Raw genomic sequence first — 25,827 nt, forward strand, 5'->3', positions numbered from 1 at the left:
TTGTCTGGGGAATCAATTGGATGAATATTATGGGATTCCTCCTGTTCGGTGAAAGCAGGGCAACGCATGATACAGATGGAGAAACAGGGATCCTGTGTTGATGTCTGCCGATTCCCAGGCTTTTAGGGGCTCGTGCCAAACAAATTATACAGTGCATTGCTAATAGTATTTTTCATCAATGATGGACTGTAGCCCCAAAAGGTCTGAAATTTCATCTGTGAAGCAAATGCATATTCTAGTCAATTTGCCAATAATTTACTTTTGTTAATTTTCTTCATTTCACTGGAAAATGCAATCTATTTTTCAGGGTGATCATTTTGGAACAATGCTTCACAGATTCAGTGGATGAATACCTCTAATTTGATGTCTGACATGAAAAGCAGCATTGACTGGACTGAAACTAAACTGAAAATTTCAAGAGCTCATTAAATGAATCATTACAAAATAGTATTCCTTTGACCATAGTTGTCATTTTCATCTTTCATAAAAAGTGTTATCAAATGAAAAAAACAAACTAAACTATAAAACTATAAACTAATTTGCCACAGAGATGATTTTAAAAATTAATGGATATTAGACAGCACTTCAGTAACCAAAATGTCAGAGCAAATTGACACATCAAAGCATTATGGGTTGGGGCAGATGACTCAAATGGTATCCCTATCTGCATGCCTAATGCACCTACCCTGAAGCTGACAACTGGGATGGAGAGGGCTCAGATGGAAGGATCCCCTCCTCAGTCCTCCTCTGAGATGGCATCTGCCCAAATATGTTGCTGCTTTCCATGGGGGGTGATGGGGACTGGGAAGCTGGGTAGCTGGTTGCAGAGGTGGCAAAGGCCATGTGGGAACGGTAGCTGGGACTTGCTCTCCTGCTACCCTGGCCTTGGGCAGGTGAGGAGGAGGGGGAAGATCTCCTTGAGAAGCTGGCTGTGGAAGGAGGGAGGAGGGTAATCTCAGACATCTGTGGGGGTATGGGAGGTTGGATAATGCTGGGACGTGGCCTGGGACGTACTACAATCTCTGGGGAGCCCTCATGAGAACTAAGGGGGCTTTGGGTGAGGGGTGAGAGTCGAGAGGGCTGGAGAACCACCTGATGCATGCCAGAATCCATCCTACGAGCCTGTCTGGGACTGAAACGAGGGGTGGTTTCAAACCATCGTGTGTCCAGGCTACTGAATGTGCTAGGGACAATATGGGCCATTGGATCGGTGTAAGGCAAAACCGGCACACCCATACCGTGGCTTCTGTGTCTTAGCTGCCCTAAATGTGCCTCTTGCATAGCTAAATGCTTGGCTGGGGAGCCATGAGGCTTGGCCTTGCTGGGAGACTTGCTTGAGTGGCTCTTTGGGGCCTCCAGTGGCAGGACAGCTGGGTAAGTAGGCATTGGGAGGGAGGAGGGCTGGAAAGCACTAAGGGGAAGAACATGAGGTGGGGGAGGATAGGGGGAGTCGTGGCGGAGATGCAAAGGGTGATGTGGCGGAAAAATGAATTGGGGCCCCTCCAGACCTGCAAAGGTGAAATCCAGTCCCTGCCAAATCTCCGGGGAACGAGAGGAAGAAGTGAGTGTCAGAGGAAGGGGAAAGCCAGAGACAGCATATTGTGGGAAATCACCCTCCCCCATTTCTTCAGGAATCATGGGGTGACCAAAAGGACCTTCAGCAAGGTATGGAGGGGAGGACATGACAGAGCTGAGTGGGCTGGTATCAGGCATGTAAAAAGGAGGTGGGGGATCATGATCCCCAGGGGGGCCTAGATAGCCATAGAAAGCCCTGTGGTGGAGAGAGCCTCGGATCTGCCCTGTGGCCTGGAGCCGACTGCTCTCCATGATAGTCATACCTTCGAAGGGCCTCTGGAAACGAGGGCTGTAGGCTGGAGGCTGCAGGTAGGATTCCTGACTGGAGATGGGGGAAAACTGGTGAGGCCGAAGGGGGGGCATAACTGGCGGCAGAGGCCTGGGATCGTCATTCTCTTCATCTGACTGTCGGAATTCAGGATAGAGGTCTGATTCTTCCACAAAGGGGAAGCCCTCAATTCGCCGTGGCTTAACAGACATTTCTGCATCAGTGGGATCTATAACAAAACGTCCATCTGGGCCTCGGCTGATGAGTTCAATGGGTGTTGTTGCTTCAGCTTCATGCTTGGAGATGCTGTACTTCTTGCTTGTTATTGCTCTTTTGGTCTTCTTGTATAAAGACAATTCCTCCTTCTTCCCTGGACTTGGGGGTGGTTTCTTCCCACGCTGGTCATGACTATCTTCAGATGATTCTGACGGGGATGCCTTTGAACGAATGCTCTCTGGGCTCACCTTTCCTGAAGATGACCTACGGGGAAGAATAAAGATGTGAATATTCAATGCAGTTCTATCTCAGGTATCTGCTTAATTGGAATTTTAAAATCCAGTACAGCAAAGCTGCTCTGATGGTGCTGGTGACAAATCCAACTACACACTTCACACAAGATCATGATTTATTTATTTGACACATTTCTTTGGATGGAACGATGGATTTCACTGTTTAAGACTTTCTAACCTAATGATGCTTGATCACAGTTATGTTTAAACAATGTAGATTAGAGACACATTTGCAAATTAATGACACAATAAACAATTTTATAACCACAATGACCACATAATCAAATCCATTTGTGTTATTGTCAGTATGAAAGACTATGATGACTAAGACACATTGTCACATTCTTATGTAATTTATAATGTAATTAGTAGCATATCAGAAAAAAACACAGATGTAAAAACATAAATGATGGCTGCACTTCATTTATTAAAATTCTACTTCAACACAATATAGTGATCCATGAGTGAACAAAGATATCCTGTCAAGTGTGTTACCTATAAATTTTCAATTAGCACAATAAAGAATAAAGACGTGTCCGAAATAACCTATATAAATATATTATCTGCAGTGGACTCATTTGCAACATCTGCCTGAACAGACATCAATGCCACAAATCTCAAATGTCTTGAAAATAAACATGGAATAACCAATAAGAAATGAAGAAGAATGACTTTGATTTTACATTGTGATTGTGACCCAGCATAAACTATGTGTAACAGCCAGGAGCTTATGTGTCTTTGCTGCTACACCATCTAAACCTTTGATTTATTTTTATTTTTTATTTTATTTAATCTTTATTTAATTAGGTAGTCACACTGAGATTAAGATCTCTTTTCCAAGAGAGACCTGAGAACAAAAAACATACATAAGACAAGAACACAATCAGCAGACAGAAACAACACAACTACATATTAAACAAGGAATTAATAACAGTTAAAAGAACCATAAAAACATAAGATAATAAAGCTTTAAAATCTCCAAGGGGAATGTAAGACTCAAGTTTGAGGGCAATTTGCAGTTCATTCCTTTTAAAAGGTGCATAGTACCTGAAACCAGTTCCCAACATTAGTGCATACCTGAGGGATATCTAAGGTTAATTAGTTACTGGATCCTGTACTGTACTAGATTTAAATGAGAGAAGAAATGTGAGGTAGTTTGGAAGCTTCAACGGTAGAACTTTATAGATGAATAACATGAGATGGCTTTTTCTTCTTGCCTGTAAGGAAGTCCAACCAACCGTGTGATACAGAGAACAGTGATGAGTATGAATGATGTGATGTCATTTGTGATAAAGCATAATGTACTATAATACACAGGGTTTAACTGCTGAAGTGTTGATGGGGCAGCATGACAATACAGAATATCTCTACAGTAAAGGACAGACATGGAGATTGACTGCACAATAGTTTTACGGTTGGAGGAAGACAGACATTCTTTGGTTCTGCACAAGAAGCCTAGTTTGATTTTTAATATTTGAGTCAAATGTTGAATATGGATCTTGAATGATAGTCTGCTGTCAAGCCAAATTCCCAAGTATTAAGTATGACTCAGCAATAGTAATATGGGTGCCATTTAAAGTTTTAATGGTAGGATAGTCAGAGTCACTGGTGGAGGAGGAAAATACCATGTACTAGGTCTTTTCTGCATTTAAAACTAATCTGTGATTAAGGAGTGAAATTTGGAAAGCATCAAAGGCAGACTGAAGATGAGTCAGGGCCTGGGCTGGGGTGGAGCCTGGAGTATATAAAATTGTATCATCTGAAAAAAAAAAAAAAAAAGAACACCGAAGTATTAATTAGGTAGAATTATGTTATTTATGTATAATGTAAACAGCAATGGACCAAGGACAGACCCCTGTGGCCACCCATTTCTGATGGTAAGAGGGCTTGACTGAGTACCATCAGCAACCAATTAAATGTGGCTTCATCTAGACCTATAGACTGTAGATTGTGGAATAGGATTTTTGATTGACTATATCAAATGATTTTGAGAGGTCAATGAAGAGAGCAGCCCAAAATAGTTTTTTTTATCCAGGGAGGAGACGATGTTATCAGTGACTGAAACTGCAGATGTTATTGTGCTGTGACCCAGGTGAAAACCAGACTGTTGTGGCTGTAGTAAGTTTAGTGAATAAAGACGCATAGTTGTAAAATAACCAGTGATCCTAGAAATTTGCCAAGAAAGGAAGTTTAGATATTGGACAGCAGTTGTCAACATAAGAGACATCACCATTTTTGTGTAAGGCTACTACTAAGGTACTTTCCATGAAGCTTGTATCATAACTGTTAAAAAGTTTTGGTTAAAAACATGTGCTAAATGTGCACAGATTAAGGGGGCACTTAGATGAAGAAAATATGGGTCAAGGTTATCTACACTAGTGTTTTTGCATGTTTTTAACCTGAGCAGAGCTTTGTGAACATCTGCACTGCTTTCGAAACTAAAAGCAGTCAGAAGAAGCTGAGGCATTGGGGTCTCTCTCTGTTAGACAGATATGGTAATTGTCTGCAGTTGGATCTGTAGACATATTTTTGAAGAAAAGACCAGAGGAGAGGAAACTGTGATTAAAAGCTTCAACCATGGATGATCTATTGGAACTATGACCAGATACTTCTTTGATTTGTAGTGGAAGATGTGACCGTGATGAATTCTTAAGAGATGCTATAGTATTCCAAAATTTAGTGGAACTATCACAGGCACAGAGAGCTGACTGATAATAATTTGATTTAGCCTTCCTAATCATGCTGGTGCAGGAGTCCTCAGGAGTGCCACTGAATCTAGCCTTAGAACAGGCTTTGTCTAAAGTAGATGGCACTGGAGAGTTATGACCGGAACCAAGGACTGTATCTGTTTTTAATTCTGTTTTTGTTTTTTTTTATAAGGGGCATGTCTGCCAGCAATAAAATTAAAAGACTGTGAAAAGTTTTCCGGTGCCACAGCAGGATCAGTAATAGAGAAGGTTATTATCAGTGTCAGAGATGGACAAATCATTTTAAAAATCCTGAAGATTAAAATGCTTCTAATTGCTTGTGGTGATACTTTAAGATTGAGATTTAGGGATTTTGGTGTCTCTGACACAGGTGACAGGACAGTGATCACTAACATCACAGGCAAAAACTCTAGAAGCAGGGTATTTGTGTGGTCATGAAATTAATTAATGTGGAGTTAAGAGGATTTTGATTTGATTTATCAATCTTTTCCATACTTCTGGCAGAGCAAAGCACTGACACATGGGCAGCAAAGGACACATCATGTACTTCTATGCCTCACTGTTATGCCACTAACTTGGTAACTTTACCTTGACATATACTCAGCATGAAAGGTGAGGTTTATGAGAGTGTAGATGCAGAGATTTGGTGACACGAGACAACTGTTTTTCTGTCAAGCAGTCAGGAGGGTGCACACAAGGAGGCGATATCACACACTAAATGGAGCAGTGTGAATCTCTGCCATATATTCAATTCATGCATAATTCTATAACAAAGAAGTAAAAAAAACTTGACAACAACAAACCGATTTGTTAGCACCCACACAGAGACTGAAAATATCTTTCGTGAAGGCTCTTTGACAGAACATTTGGTCATTGCCGAAAATGGCTGCATGCTTGTCTTGGTACCACTTTCACTCTTACTATCTAATGAATATTCTCAGTGTTCGATAGCTTCCCCTTTCTTTATACAATAACATGGACATCTACTTTTTATTTCAGTAAATAAAAATGTCAACATCTGGCTGTGTAAGAAAAGACTCATTCAGAGCTAGTTACAAGGGAGAATGCCTCTGTTAGTGCTACGTGTGCTACTTGATTATGTTGGATATGTTGGGATGGTTAGGATGTAAATTGGTTGAAAAACTCTCTGGAGTCAAACTTGGGAGAAACAGCTTGCTGAATCACATCATAGCCAAAAAGTATATATTTAAATCAAATAAAACTTTGATTTGAGCAACACTGTAGCAAAAGGGTTGAGGTAGTTGTCATCAACAGCAAAGCAATGTTCTGGTATGGCAGATGGGTATAACTAACAGATGGGTTGAAAAGGCTTTGATCCAAGACACCTACAGAAAAGTGAGAATATTACCAATTAAAGCTCAGAGTGATGCCCAAATCTGTTCAAATCAGTTCAACGGTCATTCTAATCATGAAAGCTACTTAAGATGGCCCAATTCCGACAACTGCCTTTTCTGTAGCTTGAGTTTGAAAATTCTGGGTGGTATCCATATTATAACTGAAACATCCTCCCCAGACTCATCACTTTCAAAGATTTTACAAGTTCAGGCAGTGACACAGAGTGATATAATTAGTATCTGACACTTTAAAGTACATTATATGCAACTCTGTTCTCATTCAGCAAGATATCCTTGTTAATTACTACAACATGTCTTCTAACAGGAAGGAGGAAATGCAAACCATGATTTGTTTTGAAGCCACAATCACTTTATTTAGTGGTAAAAATGAAACATATAGCCAGTCCTCAGCGGAATCTGCTTGTGCTTTTAATGACTGTGTTGTAAATAGAGTGTCAGGTGAGGTATCTGTGAAAATCACACCCGCTTTATTAAACTACAGAGAAAAATACTAAAATATCAAGCAGCGTGTCATACAGTAAACTACAGTGATAATATACATATAATGTAACAGAAGCACATACATCACAACAACTATACTTGACTTGCTGCTTTTTCTGTGTTTTCCCACGAAAAAAAAACCTGTTCATATACCATAACAATCATCAATACCTTTAATAATTAATTCACGTTATCTCCATAGATTTGACCATCATCCCTATTGGTTACATAACATTTTACTCATCAATTTCATTTATTATTTTAGACACCAGGGTAAAACTGGACTTGTAATGTGTTGTAAAGTACAACCAAAGGTATAGTGGCCAAAACTATAAAGTGCAGGCTGTAAAATGTGCTTAGTTCACAGTACATGATGCTCTTCATACCACCCGTATCATGACAAAAAGCAAATTAAGGCATTTTATGAACACAGCCATTGTTCATTAAATGGCCACTGAATAAACAGTCAGTGATGACTCTTGATAGTAGAAAAATATAGGTTCTTAAAATTTACTCTATCATTATAGAATTAGTTAAAGTACACAAGGGTCCACATGTCATGAGCAATAGCTGGCACTGAAGTGACTGTTACAAGTTCTAAATGCAGATAAACACTTGACTTTTCAAGTAAGTCAACATAGTTGATGAACAGGTAGTGAAGAAAATGTGACTGTGCTGGCATCTGTGGTGGGAAAGGAATAGTGGTGAAATCTGTCAATTCAAAAGTGTCGCTTAGACATGGAGTAGGGCTGGGCGATATGACCAAAATCTCATATCCCGATATAGGTCATTCCATATCCTGATAACGATACCTATCACGATAAAGCACATTTTAATTCAGTGAATAAATAGTTGGTCTGTCTCCTCAGTCTTCCCCTGCTGGCATAAAGCCACAAACACGGCCACACCCCCACACACCTCCGCTCAACCCTGCAGCTGTAGCAGAGACTCTCACACACTGAGCTGAAATTAGAAGAGCGCACATAAATTTGGTAAATAACACAAATAAAGACAGTCTGTACTGTGTTTTGCTGTCATTTATAGTTGCCGTCTCGCTGCTCTTCAGCTGCGGGGCTGAGCCCTCCACGTGTGTGCAGAGACAGACAGCGGTGGAGAGTTGACAACAACTAAACTCCTTATGTTACTGTAAATGTCGTAAAAGCTTCGCGAGTAAAAAGCCAAGAAGAGTAATTTATCAACGTAATCCGCGCAAAAGATGGACAGACTCTAAATGATGAAAAATATTGTAAAGAGTGTGATTTGCGTCATAACGATATAAACGATAGAGCATTATAGTAGACATTTTTCTCTCGTCACACAATATATATATCGTCATATCACACAGCCCTAACATGGAGCAGTGATTTAAAGGAGTGAGCAGCTCAAACCACAAAAATATTCACAAAGCATGAGCAGAGTGCAGTGCACAATGCAGGAAACAAGGATTATGTTCATAAATACAGTATAGCACTGGGGGGTATAATGACATAACCACACATCTCAAGAATGACTCCATTCCTCTTTCAATAAGTCCTTCAAGATTTAGATATTAAGTTCTATTAATTTAAACTGATCAAATTGATAGTTTTGAAACAGGATCCTAAGTATTTGGATCAAGTAGCTCATGAAAAATAAGGTGAGCCAAATTTAGTAGTGATACCTGTTATTTCAGTGTGCCAGATACATATTTAATCAACACTACACATTTATTTTTTACTGTGTATACTGAGCATCTTTGGCACAAAAATGTATTTCGGGAAGAATTAATTCTATCTTATCTCATTTTCAGTTCATTCATTATTACTGAACATACAGTACGACCTAAATTGGGATGGTTACACTACACTGAGTGTGCACTGGGCAGCTGTAGCATTTAGATCAGTAAGTAAGTATAAGTGTTGGATCAGACTCACTATCTGATATCGATACAGAACCCAAAATTAAAGGACATGGATCATGATCAAGGCCACAAACACCTGATCAGGACATCCCTGGAATAATCCCTAGAATAATTTCCAAAAATGTCAAACTATTCCTTTGAATAATCAAGACTTAATTCTGTCAGGTAATATATGCAGTATAATGTCCATTCACTGTATGGTTATTCATTTATTATGGTATAATGATTCATTTACTGAGACATCAATAATGAGGCAGATGAAGAAAAGAAAGCGAAGACTACATGTCCCATTATAGACTCCTGCTGTCTTGGATAAGAGTTAACATGAGAGAAATTCGTAGACTGTTTTGTGACCTTTCCAACTGCCTTTGTATCTTGTACTGTGCCACATGGCAAGATAAATTATTTATCTTAAAAAAAAAAAAAACTCTCCAATAACCAGGGCTGAACCTTAATTTTCCCAACATCCTCTGACGATGAAGATCCTCATCTTTCATGAATCAAAGCATACAACCAGTATTGTTGTTGCTGTGTAGGGACATTTTGGCCAGAAGCATGCAGCCAGGTCAGGAGTTTGAGGAGCTGGGGCTGAACCAAAGTGCAAAGGGGTGTACACAGTGTGCAAGAAAAGGGGACAATGGTTGGCACACTCACTGAGGACTGGAAGGTTGGGGCCTGTACCTGCTTACGTCCAGCCCCTCCCAGTAGGGCTCAACGCTGGGAATGAGGCTAAGTGGGCTCCTGTAGAAGTGGGGAGATCAGACAGTGGGGAGAATATGGAGATAAACAGAAAGGCTGAGAAAATAGCTCGATACTGTTAAGTGAGTTGAAATGACAGAAATGGAATGAAGCAATATTGAGTCAGAGAGAAGATCTGAGAGGAAAAACTGTCAGGAAAAAAAAAGCTATAAGACAACAAGAGGGTGGTAAAGGCAAGAGAGAGAAAAGAAAAGCGAGTAATGATGTGACCACAGCACTTTAAGACCCTAAGAGCATAAAGCCAAAATCCATCATATTTGTTCAGACACACAGCACAAGTCGACTGATGCAACTCAGATTCTTTTAGGTGCGTCTCATTTGTTTCTTTTCCCCTCGCACCCTCCAAAATAAGACAAGAGGAAGGAGGAAATTTAGAAAACATGCATTTCCTGAAATGAGATGTCATTCCCAGTCATGTGCCAACTGTTGTTGCCATGGAATTGTGAAATATCAGTCTATACATGTAGTTGTACAATCAACAGTTTAGACATAATTAGAGGCTAGATTAGCTGTTTTGAATGAAGCGTTTTGTTTTGGGGGGTTTTTGATACTACCACTAGTAGTCGCCAAAATCAGATATTTTCAAATTAGATCATCCTGGTGATATTCTACATTTTTCTTACTGTAAATAAATATCCAAAATAGCCCAAATAGCCAAAAACAACATTTTGTTCAGTCCATCTCTAAATATGTTCTGATGTCAGCATCCAGTCTGTGGCACTCAGACTCAAGCACAATAGTTCCCACTGAACACATAAATCTGTAAGAATAGGTCACAAAAAACCACTGCAGTTTTTCACAAATGTTACTTAAACAGGAGGACATTGTGCATTTGTTGGGAACTATTTTCAGCGGTCGACTAATCCACATTTGGTGCTTTAGTGAGTATTTCTGAGTCAAAATAAACTACAGTGTGCATGTTTATGATGATGAAGGAACAAGTCACCCAGTGCAGCGCTGTGACTCAATGATGTGTTTAATAGTTTTTGGACAACAACAGAGGTCTGTGGTAAAGAAGAATAAAATATATCGGGCTTTATGAATGAATAACAAAATCCTCTGAATCATCAGTTCCTCATCAGTTAAATTGGTTGTTAACAGATATGCTGATATTGTTTTGAATCCCATGTACATTTTTAGCAATGTATTCCTTGCTTCATTACAATGTTTCATGTAATATAATGTAAAATGTTTTTACTGTTTTTGTGACGTGTGATGTGATATTGATGTATGTTTGTCATGCAAGAAAACAAATTTGTACTTTTGTGCAACAAAGGTGGGAAATAAAGTAGTTTTGATTTGATTTGAGGACCATTGTGTAGGATTTAGTGGCATCTAATGGTGAGGTTGCAGACTGCAACCAAATTAATACCCCTCACCCTCCCTTCGCCTCCCATTCCAAGTGTGTAGGAGAACCTACGGTGGCTGCAAAACTTGTGAAAGGGCTTCTCTAAAGCCAGTGTTTGGTTTGTCCATTCTGGGCTACTGTAGAAAGATGGTGGGCACTGTGGAAGAGGACCCGCTCCCTATATAAAGGGCTCATTCTAGGGTAACAAAAACACAACCATTCTTATTTTTACAGGGATTATACACTAATTAAAACATTATTATGAATATTATATTCCATTTCTGCCAAGTCCGTTCTGCTAGATGCCACTAAATTCACACTGCACCTTTAAAAAAATATAGAATATCACCAGACTCTTTCTTTCACACATATCAAATACATTTTGAATTGTTTGTTGAATCAGAAACAGAAATTAAACATATAAAATGCAATTAAAGTGTTACTAGTCCATGCTAGCAGTCTGATAAAGCTGCAGTTTTGTGGTGATGCTGTTTAAACCCAGTATGCAGAGATATCCAATGAAAAGCTGTGTGCTTCTGAAAAGATTTCCACCTAGAATGGCCATACTTTTTCTCACTCAGGCCTCCCTCCTCTGAGCAGAACACACCCGCCTCATGGTGGTTATTTTGACTTGTCTAACACAGGGGGAAACATGATGATGGATGCTTTCTGTTTAGGCGTGCATGTTGGCTCACTGGCATGGCTTATTAGATCCATAATTAATGTTATTAATTTCACCTGTGCTTTCCTGCTATGATATGTCAAAACGTCTGCTGTGAGAAAAGGTCTATTAAGGGAATTGAGCCGTCCTTTATGATGGCTGATCTAATCGATTTCAGGGACACACAAGGAGGGAGTCATTAAAAGACACGAAATAATACTTTTGTCATCTGCAGACTTGCTGTCATTACGCTCACAGCATTGTCTGGGAACATTTGACACATGCATACCGTACAGCTGAGTTCACAGAGAGAAAGTATCTACAGTAAATGCGACAGATAATCAGAGTTCAGTCATGTCCTCTGCTGCACAAAGCTGTCTTTTTTATCTTAAAGGAGGGCGTATATGCTGTATATGATTTATTTTTTTGTTGTTTGATTCTTGGGAGATTTTGTTCAATGATTATGAAAACGAATCTAATATTATGGCGACTTCTATATCTCGAAGGAAATCAGCAACAAGATGTGAGTGTCATATAAAAAGTGGACAGGTTGCTTTCTGTTGGACCCTTTGATGAGTCTTCCCTGAAAAGCAAATGTCATCAGTCAGCTGGATCACGGAGGCACAAATCCACACGAGAGCCCCGCTCCTTCCTGACCAACAATCAGCTGATCCGGTTGGAAACAACATCTTTGCTTTGACTTTCCAACTGAGGCTGAGCAGCTTTCATTGGAATGAATCAGCAGTTTGAATACAACATCCATTGTTACATACATTCATCGTTTTGTCTGAGCCTTCCAACCATAATATATAGTTGTTGTTGTGTATTGCATGTAATATTGTGTTTGTGCATTTTTTTTTTTACATCAAAAACTGAAACCCTTGCCCTGACTCACTGTACAGGCTACAATGCTAACTAGGCCAGTTAATATTTTGTTTGAAGTGACACAACTCTGCTTACTGTTGTGCAACAGAACACTTAATGAACCTGAAGAGGATTTCAGCTCAGAGGTTCAGCTTTTTTCTTCTATAAGCACAAGAAACATCCAACAGTAATGATGAAATTATTTAGGTATCAACAGAATAAATTCATTTCTGTTGAACCCCTGAAACACTGAACATATATACGTGTTAATATTTGTATGATACACGTCACTCTATGTTGCTTGTTAATGTGTTGTTCATGAGTAATGTGAATAATGTTACTGCTCAGATTCTGCACTATCTGTACTGTGTTACAAATGTCATTTATACATCTCACTATTTGCTTTGCTGATTCCAAATTCTATTTGGATGACAGAGCACTGTGTTTATTTGTGATGGTCTGATAGCTAAGCAGTAAGCAAACAAATCATTACTGTTGTGATGATTGATAATGAGTCTTCTGTAGAGTACTGTGCAGTGAAGCAGTTGTGTGTCACGTAGGGGTAACTTACGGAGTTTCCATGCTTTTTCTGAGGTGGGTTATGGAAAGAGGGGGATCTGGAAGACAAGAGGAAGACAGAAAAGAGCAACACTGCCATTAAAGATGAGTTTTATTTGTGTATGATAATCACAGCTGGGGTATCTGTCTGTCTTATTTTTGAACTTTGAACAAAAGATAAGAGTCAACAGAATTCAGTGATACATTTTTACAATAAATAAATAACTGACCCAAGACATTTACATATAAGTTTATAAAAGTCCTCAAAGAACTGATTGGTATTGCTGCTGCTGATCCTGGAGCAGGATTCTAAAACAGAAAACATCAAATATAATGACTCTAGCCCCGGCTGCTCTCTGAAGTGTCATTTACACACTTTTTAAGCTCATATTTTTAAGTCAAACAGTCACACTTTCCTGTTTGGAAAGGATATGACTGAGATAAAGCAGCATGAGGTTGCAGTTTAAGCACATGAATCAGCTACAAGTACAAGTTAGATAACACGTGTGGTAAATGTGTCATACAGTGGTTACATTTTCTATGAATTTATTAGTACTAATGAAATGGTAAAAACACAGAGCTAATGTTAGGACACCATGAAATGCCTGAAGCTCATAATACTACACCATGACAGGATCTTCTTCTCTTTGTGATATTCAGGAGTTCTCTAAAAGTTGCCTTAGTGATTATGGAGAAACAGTAGCTATTAATGATCGGGGCTTTCCTCTCACCTTTTTTCCTCTTCAGCTTCCGCCGACGCTGCTTGTTGACAAAGCAGGCAGCCATCGTGCTGAACAGCACGGCCGCTGCCAGGAAACAGATGGTGGCCACAATGCCAGCCACCACCGGCCGCGCCAGTCCGGCTTCCTCCACCATCTCCGGAGGAGGGAAGACGTCTGCGGGGGCGAGGAGGGAAGAGTCAGGAACGTGAAGGAAGTCACGAGTACAACGGCAAGATGATGATGATGTGGTGATGGGGAGAGAAGGATGTGAGAAAAGAAGGTTTTGCAGTAGGGCGGGTTGGGAGAGATGGAGGGAATGATGAATTAATGCAGACAGCAAGATGAAGCATTTGTTAAATATAGCAAACAGAGTCAAGAAACAGATGTAAAACTTGTGTTTGTTCAATAGACTTCTGGTATGGGACTCCTCAAGATTAACACTAATGTCAACAGTCATCTTCTGGCTCTGAAATAGAGGCTGATATTTACCAGGAGATTACAACAGATGTGAGTACACTGAGAAGAGCACACAGTTCCCGGCAGGAACACACTGTGCTCTGATTAGGAGGCTTTTCAATGATATGAGTTTGAGAACTGAATCAGATTTGTAGTGTTTTTTGGGGGAAACTATGCATATAAGCTCCTAGGCCATTTCCTCATTTCATTAAAGGGGAACTTCACCGATTTTCCAAATCAGTGTTGAAGGTGCAGGTGATGTCACTGGAGTCAGCATCGGTTGGGGCTGAAGACTATAAGTTTGAAAATGGAAAAAATCTGGGGGGTAGGCCCGCTAAGAGCCTATGAAAAGAAAATTCCTGCCATATTCAGTGAGAGTCAAATACACAAGAACTGACCTTTACTACTGCATGCTAACCTAAACTCTACTGAAAAGATGCAAATACATGTGTACTGTACTACCTATCTGCTACCTCTTTAGGTTGTTTAGGTTATAAACACTGACATTATTATTAAGGGAACACAACATCCAGTCTGGTAGAAGAACAAACATAAGGGCACTTGTACGTATGCCTCTAGATGACAGCAACAATGTATAATTAAATATTTCAATCGCCTTGGCAGCAATAATGCAGTGTTCTTATAATGACTTCTAAATATAATGTATCTGAACGTTGAAGCAGTAGCTACACTACGGGACAGCAACATCTTTAACAGCCTGAAACAGACATGACATGTCTGCAGCAAGCATCTCAGACAGGAAGGAAACCTGGATCTAAACAGACTTGTATCAGGCATATTTTATGATACGATGACATGGCTGTGCATGAAAAACAGTCCTGAAAGCTGAGTTCTATCTATTACTTATTATTAACAGAAGTACTTGGTTGTCAGTTTGTTTTAGTGCTGTGTAGCACTAACAGCCACACACAGCAGCAGTAACGTGGGAGAAAAGAAGGGAAAACTTGACTAAATGTACAGATTTTCAAAACCAAACACACCATAATAAACCATAGTAATTCATGGAATCTGTTACATGTTACATGAACTGGTATTATGCACATCTAATACGTGACCATAGCTTGTCAACATACAGTTTAAGATTCCTCCCTGAGTTAGGATCCAAACTTTAAGAGATAATATTGTCACTAAATATTGATAACATAAGCCAACAGTGCAGATCTGTCACACACATTTAACTACAGTAATGCACAGCAAATACAGCCCTGTACCATACTATGATGTTGCACTTCTTCCTTATTTTATGTCCAACATGACTGGCTTCACTCTTCAGCTGCATGCATCACATCCACAAATTAACGCAACCGGCAGATTTGTGCATTAACAATATTATTATAATAATGAAATCCCAGCCAATGCACTAGAGAGGACAATATCTCTGCTGTGCAGCTACTGATGAGTTAACTCCTGCTTACAGAGCTACCAACCCATTGTCCTCACTTATTAATGCTGCAATTGTTTCAGTGACCTACATGCTAATGAATGGCACAGCGAGGACCGAGGGAGGCAATGTGTCAACCTTTGTTATGAACTTGTTAGTCTGGTTTATGTGCTGCAATGAAGCAATGATACAGCAAAATGCAAAGTATTGTACCTCTGTATCAAGAGAGGAATGATTAGGAGCCTTTGATCTCGGCATTGCAAAGCATTTCAGCTTCACCAACGGGGGGCAGCAGAGGACTACCAGAGACCTAAAGGTTCCTGTGAAAATCTTCTCTCTAAATGCTACCAACAGCTGCTCTAACCAAATGATGTGTACTCAGTGACCTCTGCAGGGACGCAACATCACATTTTGAGGGGTTTAATTTAAGATTCACAACAGACTTTCAGTATTGCGACCAAAAAAAAAAAGTCCAGTTTAATTATCCTTTAAGCACAAAGCAGCCCAATGCAATCCATGGTAGATGGGCAGAAGGATGATGTCATACTCTTCAGGATGGTACAAAGCGGTGTGCATGTAAAGCAAGCTTAAATTTAATAGTGCTGAGTAGGCAAAATGTAAAGTTGAAGTTGCTGCGTGTGCAATACATCTACAGCAGCATCCTCAGCTCAGAAATGTTAAGATAGCCTGAAGTTAGAGAAGCAGGTTACTGCCAGAGATTGTTGGGTTGAACTCCTAGCATTGACAAGAAAAGCTCCTCTGAATCCAGAGCAGTGAGCAGGGTTTCAACCAGAGCACATGTCATGTTATATGTGGATTTTTGCTAAAGATAACAGGTTCCCTCATTTATGAAAGCATAACGGACAGATGTGATGTAATGCCTCACCTGTGCTGGACACTCCTACAACGTTGCTAGGCTCACTGATCACATCATCCATGACGGCCATGACGCGGAACTCGTACCAAGCCTCCTGGGAGCGGGAAAACATAGAGATCAACATTCAGAAGGTAAACCGTCTCTTATGTCTGGTGTCTGAGAGGTTCAATTAGGATGTGCAAAGCTGTAGGATTCAATTTGTGCCTCCGAAGATCAGTCAGCTGAACCATCGAGGCGTTGGAAATAAAAAGTGAAGCTCAGTCACTGACAGTTAACATTTTGTTTTAGTGCCACAGCGCAACAGCAACTATACCGATTTTAATTGATGAGATTCTAAAAGGCTTAATGTGACAGCAGCTAAAAACAATTTTAACTTTGGGGTAAAAGTGAATGAATGTAAATTGAATTGGACATGATTCAGATTCTTTATTAAAGGGACACTCCACCAGTTTTTCACATGAAAAATCAATTTACTCTTCACATACTATTCAACCTATGAAAACAGTTGTGTAATGTCTTCTGTGGCTGGGGGAGCTTTCTTAAATCAAGGAAATAACCCTGATGATGTCACAGTGATGTCATCAGGGTTATCATGGATGGGACTTGAGATATTGATCAGAAAGCCCTCATTATGAACTAGGGGCTTGGGGTTTGGAAGACATGGGCATGTACTAGGCAGGAAGGGTCTAACAGAGGTAACTAACAAATTGCATGATGGGAACTGTAGGATCCAGCATTTTGGAAGTTGTACCCAAAGAGGGACAAGAATTCAGGATAGTTCAGCATCTGTTGCTTTGATTTTAACAATTCCCTTCTAATTCTCCTGAATAGTCCCCTAATTTTATAGAGCTGCAACACTAAATAGCTTTAGTATAGCTTTAATAGAAATTCGAAAAAAAAAAGGAAATGAGAAACTAAAAATCACCAAATCAATAGAAGCAGGAAAGCAGGAAAGCTACTTGGCTGCACAGTTGGTGTAAGCTTCTAATATGCTGTGGACTGAGTTGTCAGCTCAGTTGTTTCCTTCATGTCAGAAAAGATTGAGCGTTTGAACGTGAGAACTGTGTCACAGTAAACATCACACCAAACGTCCACTCACAAAAACACACACACAGACAACAAAACAGAGGATCCCTCCTGGTCAAATTACCTCAAACGATACAGTAAGAAATATGCAGAAAAGTTATACAATCTAGGTGTAGCGTGTGTGTGTGTGTGTGTGTGTGGTGAGAGAGATGGAGAGAAGTGTGTGTGGGTGTTTGCTGTGCCATCGAAGGAAAGATAAAAGCATCTGCATGGAGCTGAAAGTGGTAGTTAGATTAAAGAAAGCAGCTCACACATGTCATGGCGGGAGAATTAGCCGACATGAACAAGATGTGAAATGCTGAAAAAGAACCTTTGTGTCAGAACTCATAAATCAGTAGAGATATATTGATTTTCCTTCGCTGTGGTGAAAATATTTCTAAGAAATTCATTGTCCTCTAAAAAATGCACATTCATACTTCATACTACAGTGTATTTGATTTCATGTTTCAGTTACTATTCTCTGTTTGGCTCAGAAGATGCCGAGCTGCAGAAATAAAAGCACGCGTGTATTCTGTGTTCTGTGATACAACACATGATAAAGAGTAAAAACAATGGCAAAGAGTTTCATCGGCACACAGCAGCACCCACAACCCAGTCAGTATGTGCACACCTGCATTGTTACTATGACAACCAAAGTGGACATGGCAGCACATTGCCTTTACAAAATCTGCTCTGGGAACTTGTAAGTTTAAGAGCATTAACATCAAGGTTGGAAAAGACATCAACTTTGCCTGCGGTCTGAACACAGCCTCAGTGGTGAACTCTTGGTTTCTGGATATTTCTGTACTGTCAGGTTCATTTAACGGCTCAAATATAATGTTTTTTCAGCGGTTGTTAGCAGTAGTTTTCAGGTGTAGTCTGTCAACACCTTAGGCTTCTGAATGACCAACCAGCTGAAACACAAGTCAAACATGTTTACTGTGACACAAGTAGTGACATAACTGATGTTGGTCATTACATTCTATATGCTGAAAAGTGCTAAAACTTTACTTTTACGAAGTTGGCTGAGGGTTGAGGTATTTAATAAAACAGACAAAGAAATTACTGTCATTTTTTTTTTCTTACACCTTCAGCAGCAGTACCTTGATATTAAAGATGCTAGAGGAAATTATGTTTGACCTATTGGTGTCCAATTTTTTTACTCATCAGTCTTTTCAGCTAGCCCTTGGTAAATTATGAAAAATCCAAAATACCCTCCTGATTTAAAACATTTTTAGGAAATCTTAGGATGTCGACTCTGTTCTGATAAATAATGTAAAGCAGCACCTATTCAGCACACATTTTCTTGCAAACATAAGGCTGCATCCAAGGACCACAGTTAGAGAAACATGATATTCAACTCAATTAAATGTAACATCAGGTAATAGCTGGATTACTAGTGGAAGCTAACTGCCTGATCCACTACCTGTACAGTAGTTTGAATTTACATCATAAAGATTTCTGCATATGTCTTCAGTGGTTTTTAAAAGCTATTCATCAAGCTGAAATGTGTATTTAACCCTCCACTCTGTCCCAGACATCTCTTTAGTCTGGAAGCCACAGTTGTAGGTCTTGTCTAACACTGTGTAAATTAACAGTCCGTGTCCTGTCTTTTACCTGGATGAGGTCTCGGGCAAGCAGCTCCGTCTCCCCAGCGGGAATGCTGTCGTCCAAGACCTCCCATCGTTCCCCCAGGCGAAACTCCATGACATAATGCTGGATAGGTGCTGTGTGATTGGCAGGCGGGATCCAGGTGAGCAGGACTCCCTGCTGCGTGCGATTGGCTGTGAGGCACCGTGGTGGGGTAAGCAGCACCAATGGTTCAGGGGTACTTATAGGAAATACTGAAAGAGCACATTAAAGGTTGAGAATGTGTGTGAATAACTCAATTATATAGTCAGTGAGAAGTTCCACCAGCATGACAGTAGTGAATCACTTTACACTTTGACACTGACATGCACAGTATCTTAACTTGACTGTGACTACATGTTATTAAGCTTTTATACCAAATGCATCCCTGACATACATTATGCAATTCAAACGCATCTTCACCATCATGTTATCTCTGAATCCTTCCATTGTTTAAGATCATTTCATCAACATTTCATCTTGACAGTCTATTTCTGGCTAGCATGCTGCTATCCAATCTACTCAACTCAATTAAAATATGTATATGCTTGCTAAAGTTCAGTCCCATTTTCAGTTGCTTTTAGTTGCTTCAGTTGAGTAGTTAATCACTCTGAATTCACCGTTGACACACAAACACACACTGATTTTCTCTGACCACTTGTGGAAATGGTTTAATTGAAAGATCTTACAGTTTTTGCCATTTCGCTTATTCACTAACTCAAATAGTTATCCCTATTAAACACAACTAATCATTAACTGTAGATGGTGTCCAGCATACTAGCTACTAGGTAGGATGTCTGACTTGCAAATGACTAGTGGATGACTTTTTAAATGAGAAGACCATGAGCAGCCTCTGGGCTGAAGGCTTTGTCGTCTTTGTTTTTACTTCTTGGCTGACAGAGAAGGTGATACAGTGCGAGTCGTTATCCCAATTTTCAGCATGTCACTTATTTTTAAGTAATAATCTGTGACAGCTTCATTTACACTTAATAAATGCCCCTTTTCTCACTGCTGTGAGGAATGATGCATAATGATTTAACCACCACATTGTTGTTCTCACAATCTGGTCTCTCTAGTTCAAAAAAAAAAGAAAGTATTTTTTATATTTTGCATTATGTTTGTCTGTGGCTATTAGGGCTTAACAATTAATCAGTTTTATATTGAAAACAGCTTCATAACAAGCTGTAGCAAGTGAAAGTTTGATTAGGCGACTGTTAATGTCAACTCCTATAATGACAACTGTCATCACTAAATTTACTCAGCATAGTTAATTAACATTAATTCAGTAAACATAGGTTCTCTCACTGAATGCTGATGTCTGCATATTTTGGCCAAATGGTTTTGTGAGGGAGGAAACACCACTCTGTATTACTATTGATGTTCGAAAAAATGTTGTACCTACATCCAGGTGAATGTTTCACTTCTATTTGAGACATCTACTGTAGACATAACTGCTACAGCAGTTGTGGTGTTAAAGGCCAACAACCATAACTGGTTAACTATGTTCAATTGTAACATTAGTCAGTAATGTCATGCATGCCACTATATCTTTATAAATGTGAGCTACATTGGGCAGTGTCTCTATATAACACTAGGAAAAAGTAAGTTTTCTATGACTGACTGGTTATAAATACAAACTCAATAACAGGTAACTGCATTATTTAATCTGATTCACTTACTGTAGAAGATAAGTGATAATGATGATAGATGATAATGCTTGGTTGCTTTTTTCATACTATGTAGAATCTAATTGATACAATGTAAACCAAAATATGTTAAGAAAATACTCACAATTTAAGTCATAATCACAATATTGGTCTTCCTCAAATCATTTAGCCAGACGATATCACTTTTTAAGAGGTGAAGCAACTAATTCGAGCCAGAATATTACATCCATTGATTCATTCATTACTGACTCATTGTTAGCCTATCTGCCCTCTAGTGGCTGGGGGCTGGAGTTAAGATATGAGCATTTTTTATGAACTCATCTCATTTTATATTTATATTAATTTGACTACTTTACATAGTAGTTCAACATTGTTTGTCCTTGATAAATAACTGATATGAAAAGTTTTAAATGTTAGAATGTAAATTATGATGAAGAGGGAGGATTTATCACTGACATTGTCCAAGGTTTACTCTCAGTTTAAAATGGAACCTGCTGATGCAGAATTTAGCACTGCACAAAAAAAAAAAACATGACAAATAAAAAGCTGCTAAAATTGAAATGATTCTGAATTATTTTTTGTTTTAAGTAACAGCCTTTCTGGTGATTCTTGCTTCATGTCTGCCAAAGCAATTTTATTATTGGATTCCTGTGTCCCGCTTGAGTGAACATACTCACTTAGTGTGTTCACAGTGACAACCTCGCTGAAGGGGCCTGTGCCAAGCTTGTTTTGGGCCAGGACGCTGAACTGGTATGTTGTCTCTGGCTCCAAGCTGGGCACCACCATCCAGTCTTGGCCTCCAGGCACGGGTATGGAAAGCCAGTCATGTGGACCTAAACGCTCCCTCTTCAGCCTGCACAGCAGTCAGGGTGAGAGGTGAGCAGACAGGCAGGAGAGATGTAAAAAAAAAAAATAACTTAAGAGGTGGAGAGGAAGATAACGGGATTCCTCTGATTTTTTTTTAGGTTAATTCGTGTTGATGAAATTTAAGAAAAAAGTTTCAGTCTGTACAAAGATACAACAAGTTACATCTTTCTTAATCATTATCGTCAACATCAGCACACAGTTCAGCACATTACCATGTCAAATAATGTGGTATCATTTCTGCAACAGCTCAACATCATTGTAAAATTAACCATATCCACCATTCATTTTTGACTGTTCACCTCATTCACAACATGACTTTCACTTGATGGTTAAGCCCATGCTGCACTCAGCTTAGCATTTTGCTCTTTGCCCATGCCATACATTTAGCACTGACCGTACCTCATCACACGTAAAGACTCACAGTAAGCAGAAAACTGTTGACATGCAGCAGCTGCTACTGTAAATGCCAGGAGTCATAATGTATTAGTTGGGAGGCAGGGGGGGGTAAAACATACATGTTTTCACAGTAAAACATGTGAAAGTCAAAACTCAATGCTCAATGCTTTTTGTTCATGTAGTCAACTGTTTGTCATTAGGAAAAAGAAACACAATGACTGTGTTATATGTAAGTGTGTAAATCATTGTCTGTTACATAAAATTCATTTTATTTTATGGATTTTATCAGTGCGGTCACTCCTCCTCCATGGCTGCCTGCAGCTACACTACCTCTGTCCTCGCTACTGCAACTTCTGCTATCTTCATCTACATTAGAAACCAAAAAAAGGAAACAAGCATGCACGTGTGTTACCGGTCCAGCAGTAACTTTTTTACTTTTTGGTCTCGTCACACCAGACTCCATGTCAGCGTTGGATGGTTTAATTTTCCTCTGTAAATGTTTTAATTCAACAACGTCATAGCTATGCCTTGCCGATATGTGTGGTTGTTTATCAATTTGCAGCACTACTGTACACGGCTGAAAAAAACTACAACAGCCATAATTCATGTAGGCTATGGACATAACAGCGTCTGTCTGTGGACAACACCAAAAAAGTGTTTCACAACGATCAATATTTAATGTTCTATTCGGCTATAACTAATCAAAACTCAGATTTAGTCTAATTTTTGGGACAGGATTCAGGATTTGGAACAACTGCTAGTAATTCGGGACGGTCCTGAATTTTTGGGGATGTCTGGTCACCCTACATGGATGTGTGAGTTGCTTGATGACATCCCCTGACCAGAGAAAAATGATAATAATAATACTGAGAGGAAGACAAACAGTGAGAACGAGCCAGAAGTCATTTTCAAACAAACCTGTTTTTGTTTAACTTGGTTTATTTTTACATGAGGACAGTTTTAGCTTCAGGAGCTAACAGCAGCACCGACCTGCTGGAGGATATCTGCAATCTGTGACTGTCCGCCGGAGAAAATGCTGCTGGCAGCCACAAAAACAGCAGAAATCCTCTTTGCATTTCGTCCTGTAGCTCTTAAACTCACCGGCTGTCTGTTCCTGCAGTTATCAGCTGGTAAAATCTGGTTTCAAAACGTTAAATTCGCATTGTAAAGATTTTAGAAACCCAAAGCTGCTCTGCTCACTTCACTCACTGAAGCTTGCTGTCACTATGAATATCGTTCATTAAAGCTGCTGACTGCTATTTATATGTTTGAGCTGCTCTGCTGCTCCCACACTGTTTTAATAAAGCATAATGTGTTACAATAAACACAGTCAGACTAGTTGATTCTAATCCTGTGGACCGGCTATGGACATCTCAATATATAACTATCAAATAAATGACAATAGAGGCCTCACATCTACCTCAGGCCAGCAATATTGTTTGTGTCTCACAAACTTAACATCACATTTTCCATAAATCCTCAGCTGCCTATAGAATGGTGCTATTTATGTGTTTGTGCTGAAGAACTGTTTAATGTTGTTGTCTCCATTAGTACTATTGAGCTATCCATAAGACTTCCTTTTAAACCAGAGCTTGAGTGCAACACATAGACCAGCAAAGGCTAGTTACTTGTTGATGGTCTCGTTTGTTTCCATTAAGTCAAACTCTTGTAAGGAGGGTTTTGTCGGTGCAAACACTGTCACTGGAAATGCAAAAGTGGGAGCAATGTAAAGACCATTACTGAGCACTTCCCTAAACAGCATCATAGCATCCTATAAACATGTTCTGTTTTAATTCTGATAGCGACAGTGACAGTATGTATGTTTTCACTAGGCTGTTCTTGATCATGTTTCATGGGAAACTGATTTAATCCATCAAACTTTTTTTTGACATCTTGTTGCTCCGCAAACATACACCCATCAGCCAAAACTACAGATGGCTCCCCTGTAGACCGGGGTTAAAACAGTACCAAGATTAGCAGCAAGATTAGCAGTAAGGTGACAACCGGAGAATTTTTATTAAACCAACATTTTAAACTACACTTTAACATTTTGTGCATTTTGGATATGTTAACAAGTGTAAAATCACTTCAGTTTGATTAAGATTATACTGTGTCAGTCATGGATAAAAGCTAAAGTAATGAAATAAGGAAATTGAAAACATTTCAACCCAGGCCCTCAGTCAAGCAGTAGCAAAGCAGCGATAGCAGCAGCAGCAGCAGCAGTAGCAGTAGTAGTAGTAGTAGTAGTAGTAGTAGTTGTAGAAGTAGTAGTAGTAGTAGTTGTAGGATAGAGGACTTTGGGTCATGTTCAGTTTAGTTGCAACTGTTTTGGCTGGACCGCAACAGCGGGGCCAGCCCTATAAACGCGGAAGTCCATGACTGACTGACTGACTGACTGACTGACTGACTGACTGACTGACTGACTGACTAAGTGACTGACTGACTAACTGACTGAGTGATGAAGTTACACCATTGGTCAGCCCAATGCCGACACTTCCTGTATCTGTTTCAAACTGAGAGCCTTCGTTTCAAATGAAAAGTCCATTAGTGTTTCATACATGGTCCAGCCATATACTAGGTTTTGATTTAAGCGTTCCTCCATAGATTCCAAAGATTGGAGATGAAAACTCACTCACATTGGATCCCCATGTATTTCCATCTCTACGTTTGCACAACTGTTCTGAACACAACCCTGGAAAAGACATTTTTAGAGACAACAGAGGACGTATTGGAACAAGAAAAAGCAGGAAGCAAAGCATGCTGGGATGACTCACACATGGCCGTACCAGACTGAGAATGTCTGCTGGAAGCCTCCGTCATAGCTCGCCTCCCAGGACACATTGGCCCAGGTGGAGGATGCCACCACATGGACGCTGGTAGGTGCGTGGGGACTTGTGCCTGCAGGGAGGGCAAGCAGTGAGAAATGTGTTGTTAAAAGGGCACATTAGTCATCAAGTAGCCCTGCTGTGTTACAGTGCATTCACTGTACTTATAAAAAAACTTATTGTGCGCTGGAGCTAGTAATGTATTTTTGTGCAGCCAGAAACTCAATTCAACATTATCTGTAAAAAAGAAAATAAGTGAGAAATATTTTGGGCAACAGGAATTATGTAATCTTCCTGCCAAAAGTAAAAGTGCTAAGTATAATTCTAATAGAAAAACATACTTATTTCCAGTTCAGGTACTGCACTTCAGTACGGAGCCCCAGAAGGGCAATAGGGAGAGAAAAAAAAAAAATATATATATATATATACACACACACATCAAGTGCCCGAAATGCTATTGCGTGCACACAAGATACAATTCATTCTCACATTTTGGTTAATCCTTGCGCATGAGATAAAGCATGAAGTGCAGTGCACCTGCTTCAACTATCAGGTGACAGACTGTGGCTGCCCACTACTCCTAAATAGTTAGGATGGGTATATTGTCTAACAATATAATAGGATGGGTAAGGATAGGATGAAGACTATAAATTCCTGGTATATAAAATTATTTAAGTAAGAATTTGAATGCAAGACTTTTACTTGTTAAGGAGTATTTTTATATCTTGCTATCGCTGCTCTTTGAATAAAAGCAGGCCCAGCACCTGGATGACTGAGGAGGCTGTTAAAAATTGCAAGGAGGCAATTTTTAGATAAAGAGAAGATAAACATTTTTGATGTAACCATGCAATAGCCTCAGAAAGACATAACAACAACATAAGGCTAATGTTCAAAGAATACATTTCTTAATCAGAA

General features: G+C 39.5%; 1 protein-coding gene across 4 annotated transcripts in view; it reads right to left on the reverse strand.

The window, feature by feature from the left end:
* Positions 1 to 25,827, reverse strand: part of LOC122994872 (protein turtle homolog B-like) — a 162,578-nt gene that overhangs the window by 15,200 nt on the left and 121,551 nt on the right. For 3 of the 4 annotated variants that reach the window (XM_044369636.1, XM_044369633.1, XM_044369637.1), the window contains exons 12-18: positions 24,862 to 24,985; positions 21,502 to 21,677; positions 19,146 to 19,372; positions 16,473 to 16,557; positions 13,738 to 13,902; positions 13,020 to 13,065; positions 686 to 2,323 (exon numbers count right to left, since the gene is read on the reverse strand). In XM_044369636.1, coding sequence (XP_044225571.1) covers positions 686 to 2,323; positions 13,020 to 13,065; positions 13,738 to 13,902; positions 16,473 to 16,557; positions 19,146 to 19,372; positions 21,502 to 21,677; positions 24,862 to 24,985 — 2,461 coding nt within the window. The remainder of the gene's footprint in view (positions 1 to 685; positions 2,324 to 13,019; positions 13,066 to 13,737; positions 13,903 to 16,472; positions 16,558 to 19,145; positions 19,373 to 21,501; positions 21,678 to 24,861; positions 24,986 to 25,827) is intronic. The other variant, XM_044369635.1, reaches the window with a different exon arrangement.

Source organism: Thunnus albacares, chromosome 13, assembly GCF_914725855.1.
Source record: "Thunnus albacares chromosome 13, fThuAlb1.1, whole genome shotgun sequence".
Lineage (NCBI taxonomy): Eukaryota > Metazoa > Chordata > Actinopteri > Scombriformes > Scombridae > Thunnus > Thunnus albacares.